Raw genomic sequence first — 26200 nt, 5'->3', positions numbered from 1 at the left:
GAATGTCTTATTGTTATTATTTATACATACGTCGTATGAACCTTCTTTTGTTTTGTTTTTTTTTCAACATATGATTCAATTACGCACACACATATGTCGTTTATATAATCGCATGATATGATATTTCAATGGTTTATTCCAATTGGGAAAAAGAGTGCATTTTCTGATTTTCTAGAATTTTCACGATTCTTCCAACTAACATAATAAAAAAAAAAAATCGGTATCATAAAAGGCTATACATCTTCCCTTTCAATAAATCTTATTCATGTTTATTAAAGATAAAATCAACAAAAGAAAAAAAAAACAACAACATAAAAAGTGACAAAAGGTTTCATAAAACAAAATCATAAGAGTTCATATATTTGTATATAAAAACAGGAAAGGATCATAAAGATGGATTTAAAAGGTATTGAATAGAGGGTAATTTGGAGTATTGGGTATAAGTAGGAGATCTAGAAATAGAAGTGGAGAATAAACTAGGGGAAGATGGTTGAGTCGCCCATTCCAATGGTAAAGGAGGAGTATGATCCCGTGACACTTGACCTGCCAAGATGGATGAGCCATAAGACGCCGAACAAGAAGATGGAGATGAAGGTAACAAATAGGTATTATTATTAAAAGATGATGGTGGAGGTGAGCCACTAAAACTTCGACCTGATGATGATGATGATGATGATGGACTGTGACAATCAGATAAAACAGGAGAAGGAGGTATGTTGTAAAATTTCTTTGAAGCCAATTCAGGATGATCCAATTCTTGCAAAGTCATTGTGACTCCATGTTGCTTTTCAATATGTCGCATTAATTGACCTTTTCGCCAAAATGATTTATAACAATTAGGTGAAGGACAATGGTGTAATTTTGCATTGGGTGATTGACGATAAGGACTTGATCTTGACACTGAATTGGTTTTTTCCATTGATGATGATGATGATGATATTGATGATGATGTTAATGATGATGATGTTGTTGTAGATGATGATGATGATGATGTTAAAGTCGTATTGGAAGATAAATGACCAGGTTGAACAAATCGTAATATAGAACAATGCTCTTGTTGTTTTGCATAAGCTTCTTCTTCATCAGCAGTTCTTGGTTTTCCAGATAAATTGAATCGTCTAATCTTGCGTCTTCTTTGTAATAATACAGTAGGTGGAGATGTATGAACCTTGATATGACGAGAAAGTTCATCTGATCTAGCAAACCTTTTGTCACAATGAGGTACTATACAAGCATGAGGTTTTTCACCAGTATGAGTTCTAACATGGCGCACTTTGTGTTCTAGACGATAAAATGATTTATTGCAGAATTCGCATTGATAAGGACGTTGAAGTGCTGCTATTGCTGTTGATCGTTGTAAATCTTGTGCGCTTTGGGCATGTGTTGATTGTCCAATTAATTGTTCATGTTCTGCAATGGGGTTCATGAGCATGGCAAGGTTAGAAGCTTTTGGCATGGTATATATATATATATATATATTGTAATATCAATAAAAAATTTATTATATACAGAAAAAAAAAGGTCTAAGAAAAGAAGAGGAGAAAAAGAATTTAGAAAAAAAAAAAGAAGGTCAAGGCATACCTTTTATAAAAGCAAAATTCGAACTCCACACTCTACTTTCCCTTTTTGCAGCAAAGAGCTTAACCCGATCACTGTAGCATTTTTTTTTTTTTTTTTTTTTTACACAGAGTATTATAAAAAAAAAAAGTAATTTATATGGTAAAAAGAGGTTTCCCCTTCATTATTCCCTACTTTAGATCATTTCCCCTTTGTGTTTTAAGGTTTGTTATTTCAACCAAAACAGCATCATGTTTGGGGAAAAAAAAACACAGAGATGAAATCCCTTTATTTTAAAGATTTAAAGTTCACGTATAAAAAAAAAAAAATAACATCGGATCCACAACTCTCTGTTCATCTTTTTTTTCCCCTTATATCGTTATCCTCAAACTCGTCATGCGGGGTATAAACGCATTTTTATTTCTAATTCTATCAACTCCTGACCCGTTCTTATTCAAATCAATTTGATCTTTTTTTTTTCATTTTATTTTCTATTGTTGATGATGATGATGTGAAATAGAATAAACTCTTGATGTCATCATTGATGATATTTCTATACAAAAGAAAGGAAAAGGAAAAGATGTGTGGGTGGATATGTTTCTTCTTTTTTTGTATGTGTGTGTGCTCTTATGTTTGGTTCATTATAATTTTTTTTTATACGTCCATTATAATCATCATCATCATCACACACAATCCTACATATACGCGCGCGTGTCATGGGTCACGTCGCACGGCAGGTTTTTTTTTTCTTTTAATATCCAAACTCATACACAACGGTAATAATGTCAGACACAGAGAATATATATATATAAATATAAATATTAAAATAAACATCTTGATATTAGAAAAAAAAAAGAGTCACCCCAGCCCTTTTTTCCCGTTCCTTTTGTTATTGTAACAATCGTCATTATACTTTTCAAGTCTTCCGTTCATAATAAATCAGGGCAAACCGGAGTTTTTTTTCCATTCAATTTAATGTGACTCAAAAAGGGAATGTGCTTTTCACTTGACTTTCCATTGATCAATGTTAGTTTTATATATATATATATACATATATATAACAATCTATTAGATGCAAGAATAAGTTGCTTTTATATATAAATATGAAAAGGTCAGTGCTTAAGAAAAAAAAAAAAAGAGATGAACCAACCAAAAGGATAATCCGGAGATACCGATTCTGATGACCCAACTATTGGAGATTATATCTTTGTTTGGTAATTTTCGTTCAAAATATATAAAGAACAAAAAAAAAAAAAAAAAAAAAAAACATCGGCTGATGGATCATCATGGAACCCTTTAAATAGTTCATTGCATTCACACGATCCTTTTATTTTTTTTCTTTACCAATAAAAACTACAAATTATTTTACATGTATATTCAATTGTTTTTTTTTTTTTTTTTTTGGTTTCTAGATCATCACTACAAAAAATGATCATATAATAAAAACATTTTTTAAAACATTTCTTATCTCATCTTCGGCTTTCCCTTTATTTTAAATTCGGTAAGCTTTTTTTTTTGGGTGCACTGATGAGTCTGAGTCTGAATTAAAGATATCCTTCTTTCATACTTCTTTCCTTTTTTTCTTTTATTTTTTTTCTTTCACTTTCCATTACTTTTCTTTTTTCTTATACAATCTTTTATACGTCATCATGTCGTCAAGAAAGAAGGTTTTACTCAAGGTAAACTTATTAATATATTTTGGTCATTATGCTAATGATGGGTTTATATTCCTTTTTATAGGTCATTATTCTTGGTGATAGTGGGTAAATAATATTAATAATAATAAAAACATCATCAAACAATAATAACTTATCTATTTTTCTTTTTCTTGTTAAATAGTGTTGGAAAAACTTCTTTGATGAATCAATATGTGAATAAAAAGTTTAGCAGTCAATACAAAGCTACTATTGGTGCCGATTTCTTGACAAAAGAAGTCATGGTCGATGATAAACTGGTCACTATGCAGGTAAGCTTATTTATTATTTTTTTTTATTTATGTATATTGTTGTTAATCCTTTCTTTTGGTTTTTGTTTTTTTAACGATGGTTTTATTTCGGGATTCTAGATTTGGGACACTGCTGGTCAAGAAAGATTCCAATCTCTTGGCGTTGCATTCTATCGTGGTGCTGATTGTTGTGTCTTGGTATATGATGTGAATAATAACAAGAGTTATGAATCTTTAGGTAAGTTTTTCTTTTGTGTGTGTGTGTGTGTGTGTGTGTATCTTATCACTCACTCTCTTTTTTTTTATAGGTCAATGGCATGATGAATTCCTTGTACAAGCATCTCCACGAGATCCTGATAACTTCCCATTTGTTGTATTGGGTAATAAAGTGGATGTGGATGAGTCGAAAAGAACGGTAAGAAAGGAAAATGTGGGGAAGAATATGAACAAGTCACAATGGAATCAAATGATTAACAACAAATGATATTTTCTTCTTTAGGTATCTCAAAAACGGGCAATGGCTTTCTGTCAAGCAAAAGGAAATATCCCTTATTTTGAAACTTCAGCAAAGGAAGCAATCAATGTCGAACAAGCTTTCCAAACCATAGCTAAGAATGCTCTCCAACAAGAAACTGATGTAGAATTATATAGGTAAAGAGAAAGAAGTTAAAGAAAATGGATTTGATAGACTAACTTGTGATTTTTTTCTTTCCTGTAGCGATTTTAATGATCCAATCCGTATTGACAATGATAATACAAAGGATTTCAATGGTTGCGCTTGTTAGATGTTTTCTTTACACCCTGATCCTTTTTTCTTTTTTTTTTTTCTACTTTCTTATTTCTATTGTATTTTTTTCCCTTTCTCCCCCATCCATCTACATTAGTCATCTATCTGTAGAGTAGTTTATATTCTTTACCTCTCCATTTTTTTTTTTTTGTATGTCGTCCTTTTATTTTATATTTTATTAAAGTGCCCAATTAAACTTTCTGGCCTTTCTGCTGGAATTTCTTTTTAAAAACTAAGATGTGTTGTGTTGGTGGATTCTTTTCACACATATGGGTTCGGCCAGACTTGAACTAAATGCTGATTGACTTTTTTGGTGATAAATGAGGTCCTGATTGACTCTTTAGTGTTTTTACATCGTCAAAAGAAACGCTTATCTCAAGATGGCTATGATTCCTCATTATCATGACTTTTTTTTTTTTTGCTATGATGGCTCGCATTTTGATTCCAACATTTAATGATTTCATGATCAAAAAGAAAATAAAAATAAAATAGAAAATGTTACTGACTCTCTAGGAAAGATAATGTTTATATGGAACGTATACATAAAAAAATAAAAAGAATGATGCGATCTGCAGCGTCCATTCTTCATGCCGTTCTCCATCTAAAAGTTAAAAGAAGATGTTTACCAAAACAAGTATGCAGTTTAGACCTTCTTTTTCCGTTGATCGGAGAGGGATGATCATTTCATTTTCCATTTAGCTTTAGTCATTCCAGATAACCCTTTTGATTTTTAATAGATGGATGTTGAATTAGGTCGTTCATATTAAAAGAGTTGATCATCCATCTGATTCGAACTTTCTTTTTTTTTTGTTTTTTTTTGTTTTCATCTTGCCGATGATTTGGATAGAAAGTATATTTATATGATGAAATAGTTCCTTTAAGACTCTATCTATAGTCCCAATTCAAAATATGGCATCATGTCTTTTCCTTGCCAATCATCGTCCACCCATCATCGCTTCATCATCTATCGTCATCCATCATTTTATAGTAAAAATCATCCTTTTCTTTTTATTATAATAAGGAGATCAAAAAAAACTTTACAGCAAACTATGACAAGATAGACTAAGGAAAAAAAAAAAAAAAGAAAAGAAAGTACTAATAAAAACTATACTAAAATCGACAAAAGTACAAAAAGAGAAAGAAAGAAAAAAGTTGGAGCAGTTAAATCTAAATCAGTTGTTGTAACGTTGATGATCAGATATCATGTTGGTATAGTCATTCGTCTTGAATGTTTGGCTAATATATATATAAAAAAAAAGATAATCAGAAGTATGAGTTTCTTGGAAGTAATGTTTGGATGTCATGTGCACGTTTATATGCATGAACATCATTTGTTTGTTTCTCTCTCTCTCTATCTTTACCTAAAGTTGCTGCCTTTTGTCAATCGTTGAGTGATATCGTCCAAATCCAGACCCAAATAATTCACAATAAAGTCGCCAATTTCCGTATTTTCATGGCTTCCCCGAAGAATTTGTGCATTTTCACCCAAAGCATACAAGTTAACATCCACACCAGTATGACCCCATGTTGTCCACTATCATATAAAATGCGTCAGTATTCTTTTTTTTTTTTTAAATAACAGTATGCTTACCCCAATCAATGCTCGACGACTAACGATATCTCCAAAATAAGTAACCAATACTTCCAATGGTTTACCACTAGTTTTCCAAGCCATCACTTTATCAAGTTCTTCTTTGGAAGGATCTGTAACACCGAGACCATCAGCAATAATGGTCGATTTTAAGTAATCTAGACTTGCAATATTTGTTTCTGTAGCTTGATTCCATACATTAGCCAAGTGTTCAGATGAATTCATTACGCGACTAATAACTTCAGGATTCCTATAGGAGAGTGATAAAATTATCAAATATAAATCGACTTTATCTCTTTGCTTTGCTTACCATTTATATTCAGGATAATCTTCACCTACTTGTCTACCAAGAGTAAGACCACCAGTTTCATGATCACTTGTGGAAATCACCACTGTATTGGGATTATTTCGAACAAATTCCTTCACTACCTCAACTGTACGTTGATATTCCATGATGTCATGAAGATGACTAGCAGGATCATTTCTAAAATAAAAAAAATAAAAATAAAATAAAATGAAAGAAGATGAGTGGATATATTTGATAATTATTCTTTACTTCATATTTATTTACGAATGAGCAGCCATGTCAATGCGACTTCCTTCAATCATCAAGAAAAACCCACGGTCCGATCGTTTTGATGCATTGGATAGAATAGATAAAGCCTTGGTTGTCATTTCTTTGAGAGAAGGTTCTTTAGAAGGGTTACGATCGATTTCATAAGACATGTGCTATATATAAGGAATATATGTCAGTTTTATCACTTATATATATATATATATATATATATATATATATATATATATTACCTGAGGTGTAAAGATAGCCATGAGAGGTAATTCAGAATCATCAGGTTTGATATTATCAAATTCTTGTCTAGTACGTTTGACAGTCCAACCAAATTGATCTTGAGCTTCTTTGAATAAATCACGTTGATCAGCACGACAGCTTCCAGTAGTAGAATTACTAAGGAATTCACAAGAACCACCACCAAACATCAAATCTACTGATCTACCTAAAGGATTATGACCGATTTGATGTTCCGCAATAGCCGGTTCCCAATCACGCCATTCGATATGAGCAGAAAATGATGCAGGAGTTGCATGAGTAATACGAGAGGTCACCACTAATCCAGTCAACATATCATGATGATGTTTGGCTGATTCAAGAACAGTACCACAAGGTTGTTTAGATGGATCGACTATAATAAAAGAAAAGAGTTTATTTTTTTTTTTTAAAAAAAAAACAAGGTTTAATTCATTTAGATTTACCTCCAATAGCGCCATTATAAGTTTTGAGACCACAAGAAAAGGCAGTTGCACCTGCTGCACTATCAGTCACTAGACTTGAAGAACTTTGAGTACGACTATGTCCAACATGAATTTCATCTAAAGGTAACATTGAATTTTTAGGTTCTAATCCTTCTCTCCATTGGTGATATTGTCTAGCATATGTTTCCGAAGCAGGACCAAAACCATCACTTATCATCATGATCACATTACGTTTGGGTGTAGCTATATAAATAATAATAAAAGTTTATAAGTTCGGTAAATGAAGAAATAAAAAATATGACTTTTACCATTGTTACCAGTCAATAGATAGAATGAAGTAGTAATAATAATGACACTTCCAATACAAATAACAAGACCACTAATAATACGGTTTCGTCTTGTTTTCTATATAATGAAGTATAAAATTGAATATTGATAATAATAATAATAAAAGAAAAGATTTACTTACGATTGGAGAAAGAGAAATACCATTCAAAGGTTGTTCCTCTGTTTCAGGAATAGCATTATAGTTCTTATTCGAACTCATGAAAAATAAAATAAAGTGATAGGAAAAAAAAAGGGAAAAGAACAAAAAGAAAAAAAAGATAAGGTCCCATTTTTCCCAGGCAAAATAAAATAAGGAAAAAAGAAATGATTTCATATAGCGACAAAAAGCAAAAAAAATCAAACTTATGTTCATGTAATGCATTCTTTGCAGCTTGTTTCAATAATTCTCTACTTATTTCTTTCATTCTCTCTCTCTTTCTCCTTTTTTCCTCCTTTTCTTCTTTCTTTTCTTTTCTTTCTTCATTCTTCTACTTTATCAATGAAAAATCTATTCTCTAAACGTAAAACGGATGATAAGACAACTACTCAAGATGTACTTGTCAACTCCGCTGATCAGATGACATCTGAACAAGCTGTTACTACCACCATCATCACTAAAGAAGAAAAAATTGAAATGGCAGAAGAAGAAGAGAAAAAAACTGAAGTTGTTACTGTTGAACCTTCATCATCATCTCCAGATCCAGTTAAAGAAGATATTATTGAACCTATTGATCATCATCATCATAAACCTAATAAAGGTCGTTTGATCATTCGATTTTGGCAAGTCTTAGCTGCTGTAGGTGCTTTTGCATTTCAAATCGGTGCTACACCTTGTAAGTATAATTATTATTATCATCATCTTTGGTTTTTTTTGAACTTAATCTTTTTTTTTTTCTATAGATTCAGATGTACCATTTGTGTTTCAAAGTTCCAACTTGCAGTATTATACATACGCCATTGATTTAGTCTCACTCTTATGGGCCTTGTTTATGATCTTCGTTTACCTAACTAGGCGTTTTGGAGGTCGTACAGGAAAAGTCAAACGTCCTATTGCATTTGCTGTGGATATTGCCCTGGCTGCATTGTTTGGTGTCGCCTCTTTTTATCAATTTGCTATTTACAATTGTCCTCCTGGTCAATACAATGGATGGTAAGGAATTTCCCCTTAATATCAATGCATGATATCATACATTGCATGAATCCTCCTTTCTCTTTGAATGCTAATCCCCCCTTTACTTCCCCTAGGTGTCATTTTCATAATACTGGTAAATTCTTTTTATTGTCTCTTTTCTTATCCTATCTAATCATGACTTGTTGGGATCTATTTGGTGGATGTACTTGTTTACGTCAAAAAGAATAATCTTTTTTTTTTTTTATGGAAGACATCATACTCTTTTTTTTAACTATTTTTTTTTTATTGAACTATATATAAAACTACAATAACTGCTACTATACTATATAATACTAACTATTGAATAAAAACAAATATCATGTCACCAAAAGATATGAATAAATAATACACAAAAAAAAAAAAAGGATAAATACAAATAATGAGTTTCGATCTAGTAATCAAGTATACTATCTAAATCCAAAAGAGAAAAGGAAGATAGAAAAAGAGAAGATAATCCAGATACTAATTGGCATATAAGGCATCATAATATGGTTTCAATCGACTTCGATCAACAGTGGCTAAATAATACATCCCAGAGTTGTTGGTCCAAGATACTGCTTCCGAATAATATTCAAATTCTTCCACCTTCAATATCGATTCAGGCATATCCAATGTACGTTGATTGATTTTGTGATGTTTTGGTACGAATGATTTGAGTGAAATGATCTTGGTTCCTTCTTTCAAATCTAAAAACATTTGGGCTAAAGAATGATTCGTTTTTGCATCAAAAGCATAATTGTTCACCAATAATACATCTGCCCTTTTCAATGTTGTGTACATGTCATTGGCAGCTGTATCCAAAAAGTCACCATGTCGAAAATGCACCTTGCCAGTCGGTAAACACCATGCTCTGCAAAAAAAAAAAAAGGATATATCAGTATTAATTCTCTTCCTTTTCATTTATCTTCACTTACTTCATTCTAGTGGCGTATTCCTTTAATTGTCGTTTAGCATATTTACAAGGGGTTTCCATGATTTCGATTCCATATGATTCGCAACCTGTTTGAGCAGCCACTTGTAAAACAACGTTCCCAATGCCACATCCAAGATCCATAAATACACTTTTCGATGTAATGTTGGTTTTGGTAATAAATTCATTGACCAATGATGCATTGATTTCTCCATAAACATAATTTGAGAATGCTAGATAAAAAAAAATTATGAGTGACATGTGATCTCATCAACGTTTTTTTTTTTTTTAATTGTTTACCTTGATAATTGTTGAGAGCATCTGCTTGATGAGCTACTGTTCGAGAATATACTTGATAAAGAATATGACAAGTCAAATCATAAGAAGGATGTCGTAATTGTTTGGCATTTTTAGCGATTTCTCCTGAAGTTTTGAGTTCTTTGATGATTTTGTTAAAGTCATTTACAGCATTGGCAAATCCTGGACCATTTCTTCTATTTCGATATTTTGTCAAATTTCGCATGATCCCGTGAGATGCATCACCTAATCGTTCTTGTTGAAGTGGTGTAAGATAGCAATCGTAAATCCAAAATGCTGTTTGATAAATATCGTTTACAGGATGGTATTCATCATTGTCTTCTTCTACATCATCTTGCCGAGCATTTAATTTCACTGGTTTGAGTAATAAAAAGCTTTTTTTTTTTTTTTTTTTTTAAAAAAAAAAAGAAAAGTAAATGAGACCATCCTTTAATGAATATATATATATATATAAATACTTACTTTTCATATTCACCAATACCAGGATATTCCAGACTTAAAACATAATCGTCATTCAATGGAGAAGATCTTGGAGAATCATCAGTGTCATCCTGAATATGTGTAAAAACTGGAACCAAATAAATAAATAAAAAACAGTAATAAAACAAAAAAAGGGTCAGTCTATCAAAAGAGTTTCAATTTCAACTTGAAACAACCCTTCTATACACCGAAAGAATTGCCCAATCTTTTCTTTTTTTTTTTTTAATTAACTATACTTACAAGGACGATACTTTGACCGGGTTGCCTTGACCATACGTTCAGAATGAGTGATACACTTGACAGGTTTGACCTTTTTCGCAGGGAGTCCATTGACAGAAGGAACTGAAGAAGAAAGTCGACGTTTATGATTAATATCATTATTGTTATTGTCCTTGATATCAATATTCTTCTTTGTCATAATGGTAGGGCTGCTACTGCTAGTTTTGAGGTTTGCCTTTGTACTAAGTGAAGATAAAACTGTTGAAGTAGTTGAAGTAGATGAAGTAGTCATGGGCATATTCAACAACTTTTCTTTATGATCTGTTTCTGATAAAAGATATAATTTGTTTCGGATGCTCATATAGATCAAATGGTAGTGAAGGTTGTTACTGGGGAAAATAAAAAGAAGAAAAGAAAAAAAAAAAAAAGGGGAAAAAGGAGCGATTTTTTTTTCTCTTTTGTTAGTCGATTCCCGAAAAACTTATCCAATCAAATATCAAACAATCAAACTCATCTGAATTTGTTGTTTGGTTTCTCTTTTTCTTTTTTTTTTTCACTTTTCAATATCTTTTTAGATCCTCTTTTCTAAGTATGGGCAAATCTTCCAAAGATAAACGCGATGTGGTAAAAATAAATGTTGATACTCTTCTTCTTATATATGAAATTAACTTCTTTTATAGTATTATAGATTAGCAAAAGAACAAGGTTGGCGTGCAAGAAGTGCTTTTAAATTATTACAACTTGACGAGGAATTTGACTTGTTCAAAGGTAAACAAGAAAAAAAAAAGCACTTTCGTATTGTTACTTAAGCGTCGCGTTCTACAAATAGATGTTCATCGTGCTGTCGATCTATGTGCTGCTCCAGGAAGTTGGTCTCAAGTATTATCAAACAAACTAAGGTAACAAGAATAATAAGTTTACGTTTTCTTTTTAACTCAACAGTTTTTTTTATTTTGATAGGGAAAATCATGAAAAAAATCCTCAAGAGGAAGAACCCAAGATCGTTGCTGTAGATCTCCAAGCCATGGCACCATTAGAAGGTGTAATTCAAATACAAGGTGATATTACCAAGAAATCAACAGCAGATGAAATTATTGCTCATTTTGAAGGCAAATTATCAGATATTGTGATCTGTGATGGTGCACCTGACGTTACTGGGTTACATGATATGGATGAATATATTCAAGCACAACTTTTATTAGCAGTAAGTCCATCTTTAAAAATAGGAGTCATTTTGATTGATTTTTTTTTTCTGTTTAGGCTCTTAATATCACAACTCATGTCTTACGACCTGGTGGTACCTTTGTGGCCAAAATTTTCCGTGGCAAAGACATCACTCTTTTATATTCACAGCTCAAGGTCTTCTTTCCTAATGTTACTTGTAGTAAACCAAGAAGTTCACGGAATTCAAGTATAGGTAATGATCATTAAATATAATCGAAAGGAACTTTATTTTAAATATCGACTGATGACTGAATCTTTATATATGTATCTACAGAATCATTTATTGTATGTCAAGGTTACAATCCACCAGAAGGTTACAAACCAACAATGGCAAATCCTTTATTAGATATGAATTATGGTTAGTGAAAACAAAAAAAAAAAAAAAAAAAAAGAAAGACCAAATAGTATGGAATCTTACAAGGATGAATTTCAATATTTATTATAGATGCTGAAAATAATATGCTTGGCGTAAATCGAACTATTGTACCTTTCCTTGCATGTGGTGATATTAAGTAAGTATATTATAGAATATATATCTGCCTTTATCTTAACTCAATCCTTCTTTCTAAATAGTGGCTATGATTCTGATCGGACCTATCCTTTACAATCAAGTTATACTCCATTGGACCCTCTACAACCACCTATCACAGCCCCTTACAAAACCGTCATATCCATGCGCCGAAACAATTTGTTTAACCCTTGATTAGATTAGACTGCATTAGATATATTACACAATACCTTTTGAATGCATCAATAAAAAAAAAAGGAATAGTTTAGATTGGAATGGCTTTTTTTTTTAACTTGTGACTGAAGCATCTATTGAAAAAGGAAATGACAACTTGCCTAATTTTATCCATCTACATTCATCATCAAACGTTAACATCAACCATCAATATAAAAATAAAAATAAAAAAGGATCAACATCATCAGGTCACTTAATGATTTAGAATTTGAAAATATGTTTGTCTTATTCAATAGATCAATAGAGATCAAGATAAAATAGAATAAAGGACGAAGGATAAAAAAAAAAAAAGAATGAAATAATATCGGTTTGACATTGATCATTGACTAGAAAATTGAGATAGATAGGAAATGAAGCTTAACCCAGAAGAGGAGCGGTTTCACTACTAGTAGATCTTCCCAAAGCTCTCCAGATATAAGGTTTTGCAGGCCAGAGAGTGGTGATGATAGCGGCAGCCAAAGCACCCCAATGAGTGGTAGGGAAAGGTTGTTCGACAAAGACAGCCCACATACCAAAGGCAATGACCCAAGCAGAAGTCAAATCACCCTTTTGACCTTTATATTCCACGTAACCAATAGCAGTAAAGGACAAGAATCCAAGACCAATATAGAATAATACGATATGAAGAACATTGGGAGGCAAGATGGTACCATCATCAGCTTTGTTAACACCAGTAAAAGCAACAAAGGCAGTGACCGCTGTAATAAAAACGGTCCAACCATGCCAAAGAGAGAATGGAGCATGTAAAAAGAGACGATCCCACCAGTTGTTTGCATGATATTCGGCTTCCAACTTGTCTATATAAATAATAATAATAATAATAAAAAGAGTCAATATGATTTATTTATATATATAGTCATCTACTTACAAAACACGAATGAAACAGAGAAGATTTGGAAAACAGAGACAAAAAAGGATAATATTTTATGTTCCCCTTCCTATATCAATAATCATCAATGAGATCATATATATATTAGAAAGAGAATCATGATTCCCATGGAGTGACATCTTTTTTTTTTTTTTTTTTTTTACCAACAAACTAAGCCAAAGAGTGTTTAGAATAGCAGAAAGAACAAAGTGCCAACCAACACCATGGATAGCAGATTCATGAGCTTGATCAAACCATTGATAAATGACAAATCCACCAAGAAGGAAATAGGTGACAGTCCATACGTAAAAGACCCAAGGAGCTAAAAAAAAAAAAAAAAAAAGTTAACTTCAAAAGGAAGGACGATTGTTTTTTATATATATAGTGATTACCAGGGTCAAAGTAGCTAATAACAAAAAAAAAAAAGTATTTTTGTTAATAACAATGATATCTAATATTTTATTTAACTTACGTTTCAAAGGTATTAAAGATATCAGCCAAACTATTATTACCAGAGAATGATAAGACAGTAGCCGTAATCAAAAAGGCATAGACAAGAACATTGATTGATTTTTGAACTGTATGTTCACGAGACATTGAAGAGAGAATAAAAAAAAAATGAAAGAGAGAGAAAACAAAAAGAAAAGTAAAGGTCAATGAAATGGACAAGACTCTCTAAATTTATATAAAAAAAAAAAGACGTTATTTATTTATCTGTTTCATCATCCTATTTGTAAAGAATTATTTCGACACGAATAAATCAAAAAAAAAAAATAAAACGATTGCACAACAGGTTTATTTCTTTAAACGAACAAATCGTTTCCCTTGATCTGCGTCAAACAATGCAAGAGAACTTACTCAAAATGTACACCAAACGAAAACCTTAATTAGACTTTGTGATACACAAGTAAAAAGGATGGCCCGACTGGCATTGACTGGCATTGAAAATGATTTTCCCTGGGCATTTTTTTTTTTTCTGTTTTCTCTTTTTCCCTGGTTCTTCTTTTTTTTTTTTTTTTTTTTTTTTTATTTCCTATTTCTAACTCTAGTCTTTGCATATATTATGTCTCATCACCCTGCTTATACAATGTCAGCACTTTGTGTTGTTGGGTAAGTAATAATATATATATATATAAAAGAGAAACTTTGTCATTTTCTAATTATGTTTTTAAAATAGTGGCATTACTGGTTATTCCCGTACTCGCTCCATTCCTTCTTTAGTAGCTGGTATTAGTGTTGGTGCTTTGTATGGTGTTGCTGGATACATTATAAAAGAAAACCGGGATTATGGTCATGAACTTGCTGTTGGTGCTTCAACTATTTTGGCCATTTCTTCTATTCCCCGTGCTATCAAGACAAGAAAACCTGTTCCAATTGCTCTTGCCATTACTTCTCTTGCTGCTGGTGCTTATTACACGAAAAAAGTCATTGATTACGCTTAGATAGATCTTGATGATTATTATTCTTAATAAATATATATATATATTTAAATATATCTTTCACTATTATTATCATTGTCAACTTGTCAATTACTTTTTTTTTTTTTTTTTTTTTTTTTTGCTTGGACGATACACGTGAATCTATATATTAGTTTGACACTCAGATGGACCTTACTTTTTTTTTCTTTTTCTTTTTTTGCTTTTTTCTACTTCTTTTCTTTTTCTTCTTTATGCTATCATTATTATGTACAATAACGATCAAACCAATTCATCAAGTAAGTTATTCATAAAGATGTTATAAGCAATTAAACAAAAAGACACTGAATCCTTTAGTTATTTTTATATAAATAGCTCAATGGGAATCTCAACTTGCCTCTCAAGAACGCCAAGCCTATTTTGATCTCTTTTCAAAAGTTGATATAGACAATAAGGGTATCGCTCTCAAAGATGAAACTGAGATTTTCTTCAAAAAGTCTTCTATTCCAGATAACATTTTGGCAGAAGTAAGATAATCCATAACACAATCAAACAAAAAAGTACCCTATTAATACCTTTGTCTATAACAATTCTTTTTTTTTTTTTTTTTTTTTTTTTTTTTTTTTTAAAAAAAAAAATAGATATGGGAAGCAGCTGATGATGACAATAAGGGTTTCTTGACTTTGAAGGAATTCTGTACTGCGTTGAAACTGATTGCATGTGCACAACATGGAAAACTGACAGCTACACCTATTTTATCCACTTCTGGTAAGTTGATACTATATTGAGAGAGAGACAAAACTTATATTGTAATCTATGATAGTACCTATGCCTCATTTTGAAGGTGTCTCAGTGAAACCATTATTACCTGGAAATCGACCGGATACAACACAACAATCTCAAGCATCTAGTCCTAATACCAGACCAGCAACAATTGATACCATCTCACCCGAAGAACGCAATAATTATATACAATTATTCCAATCATCTGGACCTATTAATGGTGTACTTCCAGGTATGAACAATCACCAAAAAAAAAAAAAAAAATACATAAATGAATGAATAAGAAGCTGATAGATTTATTATTACTTAGCTGAAAAAGCAACATCCATATTCATGCGCTCACAATTACCTTCTAGTACACTTCAACATATATGGGATCTGGCCGATACAAGAAAATCTGGATCTCTCAATCAAACAGAATTCATCATAGCCATGCATTACATTACTGTCATTAGAAATGGTACCATGTCAACATTACCCACCACATTACCGGCCACAATATATGCTGCAGCTACTGGTCGACTGACTTCTTCTATTGGACGACAAAATACTACCATGAGATCACCTCTCATGCGTCATAACACTGTCATGGGAAACACCAACGAATTAGGTATTAAACAAAGAACATCATCTGAACTTGGTAGATCACCCACATTTTCTGGATCAACGCAACAAAGAGTTCAAGAAGATCTTCACATCACCGATGAAGAATATGCCAAATATCAACTTTTATTTCAACAACTAGCCATCAATGAAACTGGTGCTGTCTCTGGTAAGTTTACTCTTATTGGTATTAATTTATTTTAATGACTCGATTTATTTTATTTTTTTTTTTTTTTTTGTTAGGGGCTGATGCTGCTCATTTTTTTAATCATTCAAAACTACCTGAAACTGATTTGGCAAGAATTTGGGACTTGGCTGATACAAGATCAAAAGGAGAACTATCTGAACAAGAATTCTGTATTGCCATGCACTTGATCAATCGTCGTATGGCGGGTGGACAAATACCTACAATATTACCTGCCTCCATTTTGCAAATGATACCATCTTCGACTTCTAATATCAGCCAGCAACAGACTATGCCCAATCCATCTCCAATGTTTACTGATCTTCTTGGACTTGGTGATCAACCACCACCACCACCGCCACTACAACAACAACAACAACAGCAACAACAACAATTACCACAACAGAACACGACAATAACATCGGATTATGGACTTCAAAATAAATCCAGTTTAGAGAACAACCTCAATTCAATCCAATCACAAATCAAGACGGAAACGTCACTTGTGGACTCTCTTCAAGCACAACAACACAGCATGAATGATACAATCCAAGTATTAGAATCTACCATTCAAGAAGAAAAGAAAAAGTTGGAGAACTTGAAACATACTGCTGATGAATTGTCACGTCATTTGGAAGCTCAACGCAAAAAGAAGGAAGATCTTACTCGTGACTTACAAATATATCGACAAGAATCCAAACATTATCAGCAACGTATTGATCAATCTCGGCAAGAATCACAGGATTTGGAAAAGGAAATATCGGATTTAGAAAAGAAAGCAACCACATCTTCACAACAAATACCATCCTCCTCACCGTCATCGTCATCAATATCGCCAAATACCGATAATGCCAACGTATTTGCACTATCATCAACCATCTCTGATCATGACTTATTTGCCAAGGTGGACGATACTCCAGCATCAACACGAAACAGTAGCGACTCGATCGATCCCTTCTCGGCTAAACATCAGCAAAAGAAAGCTTTGGCTAATGCAACACCCACTCTGAATCGATTGAAAGAAGCTAACGAAATCCGTCGAGCCCAAACTCCCAATGTCGACATTAGTGAAGTGGAGGCCAAGTTCCCTGATCTTTCAACGATGGAACATGATTTTGATACATCTTCCAATGACAACAAAACAACAACAACAACTCCATCAGCTTCAACATCTACTAATTCCATACCCGGCCTTTCACAGCCGACATCATCACCATTTCAGTCACCTTTCGTCTCTTCATCGTCAACACCTGCTGCCACCAAACCATCCAAATACGGCTTTGATCTTTCTGCATTTGAAGGACCCAGTCAGTCGACTTCATCTCCATCGTCAGTACGTGATGATTTGACCTCTCTTTTCGGTGGTGTTAGTCCTGTTCAGTCAAACAACACAAACATCGCAACAACCTCTAACAAGAATTCTTTTGATGCCTTATTCAACATTAGTCCATCAACTTCATCTTCTGCCAATCAACCACAAACTTCATCCTCCAAGCCTACTACTACGTCCTTTACTGATGCCTTCTTCGGATAAACTATTTTTTTTTTTGATATTCTATATTATTAAAAACTCTTTTTTTTTATATTCTATTTACAAATAATTTATATATTTATTTCCAAACTGTATTTTGTGATTGAATGATGATGATATATATATCTAATACTAAAAGGGAAGAATCAAAAAAAGATACAAGTACAGGGGGGGGATAATAACAAGTGCCTAGGCGGTCCAAATACGTTGAATTGCTTCAGTGATACCCACATCGTTTGTATTGAATTCATAACAACCCCAAATAGTCAATGCCATAGATACCTTGAGAGAGAGCATAGCAGCTTTGTAGCCGCGAGGATAGACACGCTTGGGGATATAATCGGTGATACATGAATCAAAACCCATATAGATATGATAAGGAAGGACCACACTCACCAAACCATCAACAATGGGATGCGCACCATAGATGAATTGTGTACTCAATAAGGGTACTAAAGCCACCGCAGATGCTCGTTCCAGATTCCAATGATTTGCTCCAAATGCATAACCTATTTCATTTCGTTTCATACGTTTTTCCCGTTCTTCATATGTTTCTGTATATATCAAAAAAAAAAAAAATTAGCAAGAATAGAATGCTTTTTTTTTTCCTACCTTGAGCTGTATCGTTTGATTTCACAAGATCGTCATTGACAGTGGTAATATCGGGTTGAATGGTGGTCTCTACTGGTTTATCAGAGGTCGATTTGACATCAGATTGCTTGGTTGCTAAAGTAGATCAAAATAACGATAATAATAATATGAGTCAATATCATGTTATTGTATTTTTCTATCCAGCAACATTACCAGAATAAGAGCGTCTCACTATGGTGAACGGTAATGATGAAGACCGTAAAGTCAATCTTGTCAAATTAGTGGTTGGTCGTAGCATGGATGGTATTTTACAGAGAGATAATAAAGAAAGAAAGGAAAAAAAAAAAATAGGGTGCAGAAATGTCAAAACAACAAAAAAAAAAAAAAAAAAAAAAAAAAAACAGGGCTGCTGTATCTGAATTTGATGTTACCAGATAGATTTTTTTTTTTCTTCCATTGGTAAGTTTCGAAAAGTTTTTTTTTTTTTTTTTTTTTTTGTTGATAGAATACCATTATGGAACGAAAACGACAACGATCACCATCGCCAAGTCCATTATCAGAACTTGAAATAAGTGACGACACAGTTCTTCGTAATGCCAATGCTAGGTTCAAATGTCCAGATTGCGATAAACCTGTCAAGTACTTTTGCTATCGTTGTTATAATGTCGTTGGCATGGATCGGTCTGAAGTTCCTTTGGTCAAACTTCCTGTACATTTGGATGTGTAAGTGAATAAGGACTTTGATCAGATCAATAATGTGATTGATCTAATTCTCTTTATATATATATGATAGGATCAAGCATGAAAAGGAACTCGATGGCAAATCAACGGCTGTCCATGCACGAGTACTTGCTCCCGAATCTGTTAGTCTATATGGTTACAATGATATCCCTACATATGAACATCCTGAACGTACATTACTTTTATTCCCTGGTCCAGTAAGTTTTTTTTTTCTTTTTCCTTTTTTTTTTTTTGGGTTAGAAACTAATTTTTTTTTTTTTTTAGAATGCAAAAACCTTACAAGAGATTCCTCGAGATTCATTTGATCGTATTGTTGTGTTGGATGGGACTTGGCGACAGGCAACAAAGATGGCACGGGAAACACCTCAATTGGATGGTTTACAACAAATCACCATTGCACCTCGAAAGACACAGTTTTGGCGATTCCAACAAATGAGTGATCATCACCTGGCCACCATTGAAGCGATTTACTATACCTATCGGGAATATGCCGAAGCTTATGAAGAAGGTCCTTATCATGGCCAATACGATAACTTGATGTTTTACTATCGCTTCTTTTACAACTTGATTCAGGATCAGTACAAGCAAAACAAGGCAAGAACCTTCAGCCATCGCCATCGAAAGAACTATATCAAATATGACGAAGGTCAAGATGATGACAAGAACAAACTTGAAAATGAACAAGTGGATGCTAGTCATTAATTTAGAGTTTTGTAGATAATGTTTTTCTTTATATATATATATATTATATGTTCCTTTCAATCAATGATTATTTAGAATAGTGTTCCTCTCCTCCAATACTTGTTACAAACCCATCCAATATAATAATAATAATAAAAAAAAAAGATCATTTGTAATTTTTTTTGTGGTCAAATCATGTTATGACTTTTGATGATCATCATCTTTTGTCTTCTTTTAGTTTGACTTTCATGACACTTTTTTTTTTCTTTGATGTCAATGCAATCTAGCTGTTGTGGTACACACCATTTGCCATTTCCTATTTCGGTTTTTTTTTTCTCTTACGGAGACCAGGTGTAAGAACTATTGTAGCGTATGACTTGAGTGAATGTAAATACTCGCAAAAAAAAAAAAAAAAAAAATAGATGCCTCGTTTGAGAAGCAATACAATAGATCATTTCAGAGTATTGTAACATTTTATGTGACCTTATTATACATGATTGAACGTATGGTTTCTTTTTGGGGAATTCTCGCTTGATTTACTTTGACAACACCTTTGAATGGGTTTCTTTCAGGATAGGGTAACTTTTCATTTCTCGCTCAAAAATCATTGCACCAAATTTGGATTAGAGGAAACCATGCACATGGCTTGATGATAATTTATACTTTATCTCGCAATTTATAGGTTAAATTAAGAATGGAGTGTCTTCTCTCATCCAATAATGATCATCATTCAATCAAACATTTGGATTCCTCTCTAAAAAAAAGTAGTCTAATACCCTCTCATCTTATTTTATCACATACCTTGTGTGCAATGAACACATCATCGATTTTTCAAAAAATTGCCTGATGATCCCTTGACAATTTATTTTTACAGACAAAATCTGGCGGAGGAATTGGAAACTTTTGGCGGCAAAATCAAAAAAAAAAAAAAAAAAAAAAAAATCAAAAAAAAAAAACCAGATGAATGCAAGCCCTAGACAGCCTCTAAACTCCCTTTAAATCCCATTTTTAAGCTTAAACCTATCATCATATCGTAGAAGCACCAACAGCAAAGGATATGCATACTATTTATGATTACTTTTTTTTTTTTTTGTTAATGGATCAAAAAGACTATTTGTCGATAATGCGTAAAAAATCACAAGTCATTTGATAGCTAATCTCACATCTTCAAATCCCATTTTTAGATTTAAACCTCCCATCATATCGTAAAACATGTGTATATCATCTATGGATATCTTTTTTTTTTTATTAATGCATCAGAGTACATCTATCAGTAATAAATCGAGGAGGAGGGTAGAATAAGACATCCTTTCTTTTTTTTTTTTGTGTATATTCAAGATAGACCACACAATCAAAAAAAATAAAAAAATAAAAAAAAAAGGGAACACAGTAGTTGTAAAAGAGAATCAAAGAGATCAATGTCTTTTTGTTTTTATTATTCATTCAATTCCAAATAAAAAACTAGTAAACTACAAATGATTGAATGGAGTCAAAAGGTCATGATTTCTTGGCACGAGTCACACGGGTGATAGGAGAAGTGGGAGTCGCTTGAGTTGTTTGAGTTGATTGTTTTTCCATCTAACATTCAAAATCAAATAATAGTTAGCAAGCTGTTCAGCATTTAATCATTTTTCTTACTTTATCATGCTTTTTCATGGATTCCATAATATAATGTTGATGTTTCACGATTTCATTGCGTAGCTTGTATTCTCTAATTCCCTTTGGATTTAACCAAGCTAGTAATTGATGGATCTAAAAAAAAAAAAAAAAAAAAAAAAAAAAAAGAATTAGTAAAAATATTCATATATATACATATATGTCATTTTTAATTACTTGTTCAGGATCGGAGTAGTAGTACCACCAACCACCACCTTGTTGTTGATGAAGATGTTGTGATAATGCAGGATGATGACTACAGAAGGAATGGTCCAATGTACTAGAGGAGGATTGCTGCCGTATGGTATCCACATTGTCTAATTCTTGTTGCAGAGCATCCATTCTTTGCGCCAGCCAGTCGCGTTCCTTGATCAAACCTTGTTCCTTCATTAATTCTAAAATAAACTGTCGTCCTCCACCACGACCCCATGCCGGCGTAATAGATGTACTTTCGTCTTGATATTGCTGTCCATTTGGTGTAGGCGTCGCGGCGGCTGAAGAAGAAGCAGGCGATCCAATCGTCGTAGGACCACTGACAACACCGTTGGATGATGGATGAAAATCACGATCCATCATTTGTAAAATATCGACAAAGGTGGGAGATTGAACATATAAACGCCCTGTGCCATGATGATCTGGTGTACCAATGTTATCCAAGTAGAGATACCGATTGAAGAAACGATCTTTCCCAAGAGGCCGTATTCGTAAGATCATGTAGCGTCGCATTTCCCTTTCCAGTTGCTCTTCTTTTTGTTTCAATGCCTGTTCCTCTTGTTTGAGTTGTCGTCTATCTTCTTGTCGTTGTCGTAGTTCCTGATGTTTAAGTTTTGCTTCTTGCTTTTTCTTGGCATGTCGCTTTTTCTGGAGTTCTTCCTTGATTGCTCGTCGTTGCTTTTTCCTTTGTAATTTCACCTGCCTTGACTGATGTAATTGTCCGTATTTGGTCTTTCGTTTTTTGGGAATCCTAAACGTAAAGAGATCAATATGGGCTATTTTCATTTTCTGTTTTTATAGTACCTTTCACTTTGATTTTCCACGTCGGAACCAGAAAAACCATTTTCATCATCACTAGAAGCTTCACTTTCATCTTCGTCTTCATCCTCTTCATCTAGGTCTTCATCATCATCGTCATCATCATCTTCATCCATGTCTTCATCGTCATCTGAAAACTCATCATTGTCATTGTCTTCATCGTCATCGTCGTCTTCATCCAAAGTTTTATTGTGTTCATCCGCATCAGCTGTAGAATCATTGGTATCGTTGTCTGCATCCTGGCCATCAGTAGTGTCGTCGTTACCTTGTCGTTTTTGGAGTTGTTCATCCTGTTTTTTTTCCAAGGCGGCTTTTCGTGCAACACTAAAATCATCATCCATGAACCATTAGCCTTCGTTTTCCATTTCTCTCTTTTTTTTTTTTTTTTTTTTTTTTTTTTTAAAAGAAAAAAAAAAAGACTTACAAGAGCTTATATTCCTTGTTCCATTCTGCTTTTTGTCGTCTTAATTCAGTCATCTGATCTTGACATTCATCCATATAATTCCTATTTTTACAAAATAATAATAATGTCAATTAGTATAAGGAATAGAAACCATATGAATAAACATACTTGATGATCACAGATTCATTGACAACCTCGATCAAGAAAGATAACAATTGTAATTTCCGACCGATATCCAGTGAAGCAAATTGACGATCTCGTTCCACAATAGTGCTATGTGCTCTAGGTAGTAAGTGATGTAAAATAGAATCTATACCAGGTACCAAAAGTGGAGTAGCCACATCATTCAAACATCCAATCAATGCCACCAGCCAGTTTCGACGATCCGATCGGATTTCCTTCTTGTCCCAATCTTTAGACAAACGTAATGGTTCTTGTTCCCGCCAACCAAGTCCAGAATGAGAATCATCGTCATCCTTATCATCGCTGTTGTTTTTGTTATCACCATTGTACTTTTCACGAGTATCATTTCTTTTCAAAGACCCTGTTGATTGTCTAGTTTTTCGCCTTTCGATTGTCGCCCGTTTTCGAATAGAACGTTCATTATCATCATCATCATCATTGTCAGAATCCATACGAGGAGTATCATCCTCTTTTTTATCCTTATCATCATCATCATCATCACTATCATCTTCAGCAGAGCTACTGGAGTCGGCGTTATCTTGCAAATAGTCTTCAACATGATCACCATTTACAATATCGCTTGTCGTTCCTTGTTGTCGTTCCTTAATGATGATATTCAGTAAACTGGTGAAACTTTGAATTAAAGGAGTCAAGGAAGTTGATGTGGTTGTAGATCCAGAAGTCGTTGGAGTCAGTAAAGATGATTCAAAGAGTTCAATGGTCATAGTAGGTAACTTCAGAGGCACGGAAAATACGGTCAAGAAGCTCCAGACGGTCATCATAGCTTCAAATTGTTGGTCATCCATGGTATCTAAACATGAGCGTTCATTTGGAATAGGCCTTGGACCACGACCACCACAAGGGTAAGGAATACGAACACTGGACGATTTTTCTTGATTGAAAGATGATTGGTGTTGATTGGTGTTGTCTATGATAGGGGTTGTAACAGGTGAATTGAGTAATGATGACGGTGATGATGTAGATACTTGCTGTTGTTGTGATGGAGGTAAATGGTAGTTACTGGGTGTCATATCAACCAAGGTCCAATGATGATTAGGATCTTTTCGATAAATCGGCAAGTCAAGATCTTCAATTGGGTACTTGACGGCTGCTTGTTTCTTTCTTTCTTCCCGAATACGTTCCTTTTCTAACTTTTGCTGAATCTTGAGTCGCTGGTGTTCTTCCTTTCTTGCTTGTTTTTCGGCATCCCGTTCTTCTTTCATTGCAAGGTGGTTAGACGGTGGGAAAGATTGATGAATGGACCATGTACTTGTGGAGCTGTTACTGTGATGATTTGGAGAATGTTGTGGATAGTTGTTGCTAAGGGTCCTGCGTGGTCTTTGCTGTTGACGTTGTTGAATGATATTGTAGTAAGCTGTATCTTGCACTTTTTGTAATTGTGATGGTAACTTCGTTGAAATATCATATTGTTTGGCGACATGTTCCTTTATAAAATAATAATAATAATAAAAAAAGAGAAAATATTGAGTCAGATAAAATGATGATATATTATTGATAATTATTTTTACTTTGAGTAACCAAGGAGCACCAATATAGCTATCTCTAGAAGCAGTTTCACGAATGAGATGTTGAAGAACAGAGTGATTAAAATAGTGAGAATCACGAGATAATTCAGATAGCTCCAGAATCCGCACAGACTTTTCTAGAGGAGCACCTTCATTGTCAATCAATTGAACACGATATCTGAATCGATTTGAGTCTAAAGAATGTTTTGATTGGGTTGATGAAGTAATACGATTGTTATTTGTTGTAGAATCCACAGAGGTTGGTTCAGGATGAAGAAAAGCATCAGGAAATCTTAATCGACCATTGGCTTGACGAGGTACACATTCTTCTTCTTCATCTTCTTCTTCGTTCTTGATGGAAGGTGGAGGAGGAATAAAATTTGGATTTGGGATAATATCTAGAATTTGACCAAGATAACTAAGACAAAAAGAAAAGTCATGTTAATAATAATCTGCATCCAGGCCATTAGTAATAAATAAGAATAATAATAAATGACTTACGTATGACCACCAAGCGAACAATAAACGACTTCACCAATGACAAAATCAGTAAGAAATGTAGTATACAAATTTTGAGCCAAAGCATCTAGTCCCATCGTTTCTATCATCATCATAATAATAATAACAAATAATAATATAATGTTAAATCAATTTATATTTTCAAAATTAAAACTTACTGAATTGAATATGAGATAATAATCGTTTCCGAAGGACAAGACAAAATTTGAATTCTACACGAATATCACCTTGTTCACTTTCCTTTGCTTGTTGATAAGTTAGATGTTGACGACCAGTGACTTCACATTCCCAAATACGTCTATGACAAAGAGTCCAACGTTTAATATAAGATCTAATAATAATAATAATAAATAAAAAAAAAAGTGATAGTTTCTTGTCAAGGTAATAATATATAAATCTTTTATAGTTTAGTATAGATCATAAATAAATAAAAAAGGATACTCGTAATTTGGAAAAACTTCATCGGTACATTTCAAATAATAAACTTCTTTCCGTCGTCGTTTTCCATCCAATCGTATTGGTGAAGAGAGAACAATTCGTTTTTTGTTCAATAAAGGCATTCTTTACTATACAGATGGACCCTATAATAATAATAATAATAATAAAATAGAATGGATTAGAAAAAAAGGGGAAGACATGAATCAAATTACTTTTTTTTTTGTTTTCTTTACCTTCTTTTCTATGCGCGTTTTATTCAAAATAGTTTCTTCTTTTCAAAAGTAAAATGATATGATGGATGACTTGTCTTTTTTTTTAACCAACGAAAAGAAAGAAAGAAAGAAAAAAAAATAAAAAAAAAAAAAAAAACGTTTTGTTTTTTTTTTTTTTTTCTTTGAGCATTTCGTTCTTTTTTGGGTCTCAATGACATTAAAGGCAATTGATTTCAAACGGCGCATCAACCTACTTTTCTTTTTTCCTTTTTTTTTTTTTTGTAAGAAAAAAAA

General features: G+C 33.0%; 12 protein-coding genes across 12 annotated transcripts; 6 read left to right on the top strand and 6 right to left on the bottom strand.

Annotated features, from left to right (window-relative positions):
* Nucleotides 1-778: 778 nt before the first annotated feature.
* BX664DRAFT_235292 (uncharacterized protein) lies at nt 779-1330 on the bottom strand (the record flags this gene model as incomplete). The annotated part of the gene is made up of 2 exons (XM_051540173.1): nt 779-900; nt 1021-1330. Coding segments are annotated over 2 exons (432 nt in total), but the record flags the coding sequence as incomplete, so codon positions are not given.
* Nucleotides 1331-3134: 1804 nt separating this feature from the next.
* BX664DRAFT_335174 (small GTPase superfamily) lies at nt 3135-4466 on the top strand. Its single transcript, XM_051545853.1, has 7 exons — nt 3135-3236; nt 3298-3320; nt 3397-3523; nt 3623-3740; nt 3811-3917; nt 4002-4153; nt 4221-4466. Exons 1-7 carry the CDS (start codon nt 3207-3209, stop codon nt 4285-4287), a joined length of 624 nt encoding a protein of 207 aa, XP_051398868.1. The 5' UTR covers nt 3135-3206; the 3' UTR covers nt 4288-4466.
* Nucleotides 4467-5357: 891 nt separating this feature from the next.
* On the bottom strand, nt 5358-7771 carry BX664DRAFT_335167 (alkaline-phosphatase-like protein). The gene is made up of 9 exons (XM_051545852.1): nt 7619-7771; nt 7458-7554; nt 7150-7392; nt 6688-7079; nt 6452-6609; nt 6191-6364; nt 5881-6130; nt 5651-5823; nt 5358-5525 (listed from the first exon to the last, which is right to left on the bottom strand). The coding sequence occupies exons 1-9, from the start codon at nt 7694-7696 to the stop codon at nt 5462-5464; spliced, it is 1629 nt and encodes a 542-aa protein (XP_051398867.1). The 5' UTR covers nt 7697-7771; the 3' UTR covers nt 5358-5461.
* A 137-nt stretch (nt 7772-7908) lies between these two features.
* Nucleotides 7909-8892, top strand: BX664DRAFT_335166 (uncharacterized protein). Its single transcript, XM_051545851.1, has 3 exons — nt 7909-8309; nt 8377-8626; nt 8722-8892. Exons 1-3 carry the CDS (start codon nt 7976-7978, stop codon nt 8834-8836), a joined length of 699 nt encoding a protein of 232 aa, XP_051398866.1. The 5' UTR covers nt 7909-7975; the 3' UTR covers nt 8837-8892.
* Nucleotides 8893-9109: 217 nt separating this feature from the next.
* Nucleotides 9110-10872, bottom strand: BX664DRAFT_315417 (histone methylation protein DOT1-domain-containing protein; the record flags this gene model as incomplete). The annotated part of the gene is made up of 5 exons (XM_051542683.1): nt 9110-9497; nt 9562-9790; nt 9858-10249; nt 10338-10443; nt 10596-10872. 5 exons carry the CDS (start codon nt 10870-10872, stop codon nt 9110-9112), a joined length of 1392 nt encoding a protein of 463 aa, XP_051398865.1.
* Nucleotides 10873-11128: 256 nt separating this feature from the next.
* Nucleotides 11129-12831, top strand: BX664DRAFT_281947 (FtsJ-like methyltransferase-domain-containing protein). Its single transcript, XM_051541544.1, has 8 exons — nt 11129-11198; nt 11255-11342; nt 11404-11473; nt 11535-11778; nt 11835-11991; nt 12073-12156; nt 12244-12310; nt 12372-12831. Exons 1-8 carry the CDS (start codon nt 11166-11168, stop codon nt 12499-12501), a joined length of 873 nt encoding a protein of 290 aa, XP_051398864.1. The 5' UTR covers nt 11129-11165; the 3' UTR covers nt 12502-12831.
* On the bottom strand, nt 12808-14037 carry BX664DRAFT_335163 (uncharacterized protein). The gene is made up of 5 exons (XM_051545850.1): nt 13881-14037; nt 13801-13814; nt 13573-13730; nt 13409-13478; nt 12808-13337 (listed from the first exon to the last, which is right to left on the bottom strand). The coding sequence occupies exons 1-5, from the start codon at nt 14003-14005 to the stop codon at nt 12898-12900; spliced, it is 807 nt and encodes a 268-aa protein (XP_051398863.1). The 5' UTR covers nt 14006-14037; the 3' UTR covers nt 12808-12897.
* Nucleotides 14038-14426: 389 nt separating this feature from the next.
* BX664DRAFT_335161 (transmembrane proteins 14C-domain-containing protein) lies at nt 14427-14916 on the top strand. Its single transcript, XM_051545849.1, has 2 exons — nt 14427-14518; nt 14586-14916. The coding sequence occupies exons 1-2, from the start codon at nt 14472-14474 to the stop codon at nt 14848-14850; spliced, it is 312 nt and encodes a 103-aa protein (XP_051398862.1). The 5' UTR covers nt 14427-14471; the 3' UTR covers nt 14851-14916.
* A 723-nt stretch (nt 14917-15639) lies between these two features.
* On the top strand, nt 15640-17927 carry BX664DRAFT_365885 (uncharacterized protein; the record flags this gene model as incomplete). Its single annotated transcript, XM_051548501.1, has 3 exons — nt 15640-15838; nt 15917-16378; nt 16453-17927. The coding sequence occupies 3 exons, from the start codon at nt 15640-15642 to the stop codon at nt 17925-17927; spliced, it is 2136 nt and encodes a 711-aa protein (XP_051398861.1).
* Nucleotides 17928-17981: 54 nt separating this feature from the next.
* On the bottom strand, nt 17982-18856 carry BX664DRAFT_281939 (CybS-domain-containing protein). Its single transcript, XM_051541543.1, has 3 exons — nt 18729-18856; nt 18537-18650; nt 17982-18478 (listed from the first exon to the last, which is right to left on the bottom strand). The coding sequence occupies exons 1-3, from the start codon at nt 18811-18813 to the stop codon at nt 18114-18116; spliced, it is 564 nt and encodes a 187-aa protein (XP_051398860.1). The 5' UTR covers nt 18814-18856; the 3' UTR covers nt 17982-18113.
* A 156-nt stretch (nt 18857-19012) lies between these two features.
* On the top strand, nt 19013-20096 carry BX664DRAFT_281934 (DTW domain-containing protein). Its single transcript, XM_051541542.1, has 3 exons — nt 19013-19238; nt 19309-19453; nt 19521-20096. The coding sequence occupies exons 1-3, from the start codon at nt 19030-19032 to the stop codon at nt 19956-19958; spliced, it is 792 nt and encodes a 263-aa protein (XP_051398859.1). The 5' UTR covers nt 19013-19029; the 3' UTR covers nt 19959-20096.
* A 1226-nt stretch (nt 20097-21322) lies between these two features.
* Nucleotides 21323-26043, bottom strand: BX664DRAFT_335154 (uncharacterized protein). Its single transcript, XM_051545848.1, has 11 exons — nt 25928-26043; nt 25698-25837; nt 25415-25587; nt 25239-25338; nt 24741-25155; nt 23197-24656; nt 23050-23130; nt 22611-22949; nt 21771-22557; nt 21576-21689; nt 21323-21515 (listed from the first exon to the last, which is right to left on the bottom strand). The coding sequence occupies exons 2-11, from the start codon at nt 25814-25816 to the stop codon at nt 21435-21437; spliced, it is 3669 nt and encodes a 1222-aa protein (XP_051398858.1). The 5' UTR covers nt 25817-25837; nt 25928-26043; the 3' UTR covers nt 21323-21434.
* Between the last annotated feature and the right edge of the window lie 157 nt (nt 26044-26200).

This window comes from Halteromyces radiatus, assembly GCF_025201355.1.
Source record: "Halteromyces radiatus strain CBS 162.75 chromosome Unknown BX664scaffold_5, whole genome shotgun sequence".
NCBI classification, from domain to species: domain Eukaryota; kingdom Fungi; phylum Mucoromycota; class Mucoromycetes; order Mucorales; family Cunninghamellaceae; genus Halteromyces; species Halteromyces radiatus.
This window is presented reverse-complemented; position numbering and strand designations above follow the sequence as displayed.

Bases quoted from the DNA above. Each gene is read 5' to 3' on its own strand.
- BX664DRAFT_335174 (XM_051545853.1), top strand. From the start codon at position 3,207: ATGTCGTCAAGAAAGAAGGTTTTACTCAAG. The intron at 3,321-3,396 runs GTAAATAATATT...CTTGTTAAATAG, and splicing joins ATTATTCTTGGTGATAGTGG to TGTTGGAAAAACTTCTTTGA. The intron at 3,741-3,810 runs GTAAGTTTTTCT...TTTTTTTTATAG, and splicing joins CAAGAGTTATGAATCTTTAG to GTCAATGGCATGATGAATTC.
- BX664DRAFT_335167 (XM_051545852.1), bottom strand. From the start codon at position 7,696: ATGAGTTCGAATAAGAACTATAATGCTATTCCTGAAACAGAGGAACAA. The intron at 7,080-7,149 runs GTAAATCTAAAT...CTTTTATTATAG, and splicing joins TTATAATGGCGCTATTGGAG to TCGATCCATCTAAACAACCT. The intron at 6,365-6,451 runs GTAAATAAATAT...TTTTTATTTTAG, and splicing joins ATTGACATGGCTGCTCATTC to AAATGATCCTGCTAGTCATC.
- BX664DRAFT_335166 (XM_051545851.1), top strand. From the start codon at position 7,976: ATGAAAAATCTATTCTCTAAACGTAAAACGGATGATAAGACAACTACT. The intron at 8,310-8,376 runs GTAAGTATAATT...TTTTTTCTATAG, and splicing joins TCAAATCGGTGCTACACCTT to ATTCAGATGTACCATTTGTG. The intron at 8,627-8,721 runs GTAAGGAATTTC...TACTTCCCCTAG, and splicing joins CCTGGTCAATACAATGGATG to GTGTCATTTTCATAATACTG.
- BX664DRAFT_281947 (XM_051541544.1), top strand. From the start codon at position 11,166: ATGGGCAAATCTTCCAAAGATAAACGCGATGTG. The intron at 11,199-11,254 runs GTAAAAATAAAT...CTTCTTTTATAG, and splicing joins CCAAAGATAAACGCGATGTG to TATTATAGATTAGCAAAAGA. The intron at 12,157-12,243 runs GTTAGTGAAAAC...TATTTATTATAG, and splicing joins TTTATTAGATATGAATTATG to ATGCTGAAAATAATATGCTT.
- BX664DRAFT_335163 (XM_051545850.1), bottom strand. From the start codon at position 14,005: ATGTCTCGTGAACATACAGTTCAAAAATCAATCAATGTTCTTGTCTAT. The intron at 13,479-13,572 runs GTAAAAAAAAAA...TTATTGATATAG, and splicing joins CTCTTTGGCTTAGTTTGTTG to GAAGGGGAACATAAAATATT. The intron at 13,338-13,408 runs GTAAGTAGATGA...TTATTTATATAG, and splicing joins CTCTGTTTCATTCGTGTTTT to ACAAGTTGGAAGCCGAATAT.
- BX664DRAFT_335161 (XM_051545849.1), top strand. From the start codon at position 14,472: ATGTCTCATCACCCTGCTTATACAATGTCAGCACTTTGTGTTGTTGG. The intron at 14,519-14,585 runs GTAAGTAATAAT...TTTTTAAAATAG, and splicing joins TCAGCACTTTGTGTTGTTGG to TGGCATTACTGGTTATTCCC.
- BX664DRAFT_281939 (XM_051541543.1), bottom strand. From the start codon at position 18,813: ATGCTACGACCAACCACTAATTTGACAAGATTGACTTTACGGTCTTCA. The intron at 18,651-18,728 runs GTAATGTTGCTG...GATCTACTTTAG, and splicing joins AGTGAGACGCTCTTATTCTG to CAACCAAGCAATCTGATGTC. The intron at 18,479-18,536 runs GTAGGAAAAAAA...TGATATATACAG, and splicing joins ATCAAACGATACAGCTCAAG to AAACATATGAAGAACGGGAA.
- BX664DRAFT_281934 (XM_051541542.1), top strand. From the start codon at position 19,030: ATGGAACGAAAACGACAACGATCACCATCGCCAAGTCCATTATCAGAA. The intron at 19,239-19,308 runs GTAAGTGAATAA...TATATATGATAG, and splicing joins CTTCCTGTACATTTGGATGT to GATCAAGCATGAAAAGGAAC. The intron at 19,454-19,520 runs GTAAGTTTTTTT...TTTTTTTTTTAG, and splicing joins TACTTTTATTCCCTGGTCCA to AATGCAAAAACCTTACAAGA.
- BX664DRAFT_335154 (XM_051545848.1), bottom strand. From the start codon at position 25,816: ATGCCTTTATTGAACAAAAAACGAATTGTTCTCTCTTCACCAATACGA. The intron at 24,657-24,740 runs GTAAAAATAATT...TATTTTATAAAG, and splicing joins GTGCTCCTTGGTTACTCAAA to GAACATGTCGCCAAACAATA. The intron at 21,690-21,770 runs GTAATTAAAAAT...TTTTTTTTTTAG, and splicing joins ACTACTCCGATCCTGAACAA to ATCCATCAATTACTAGCTTG.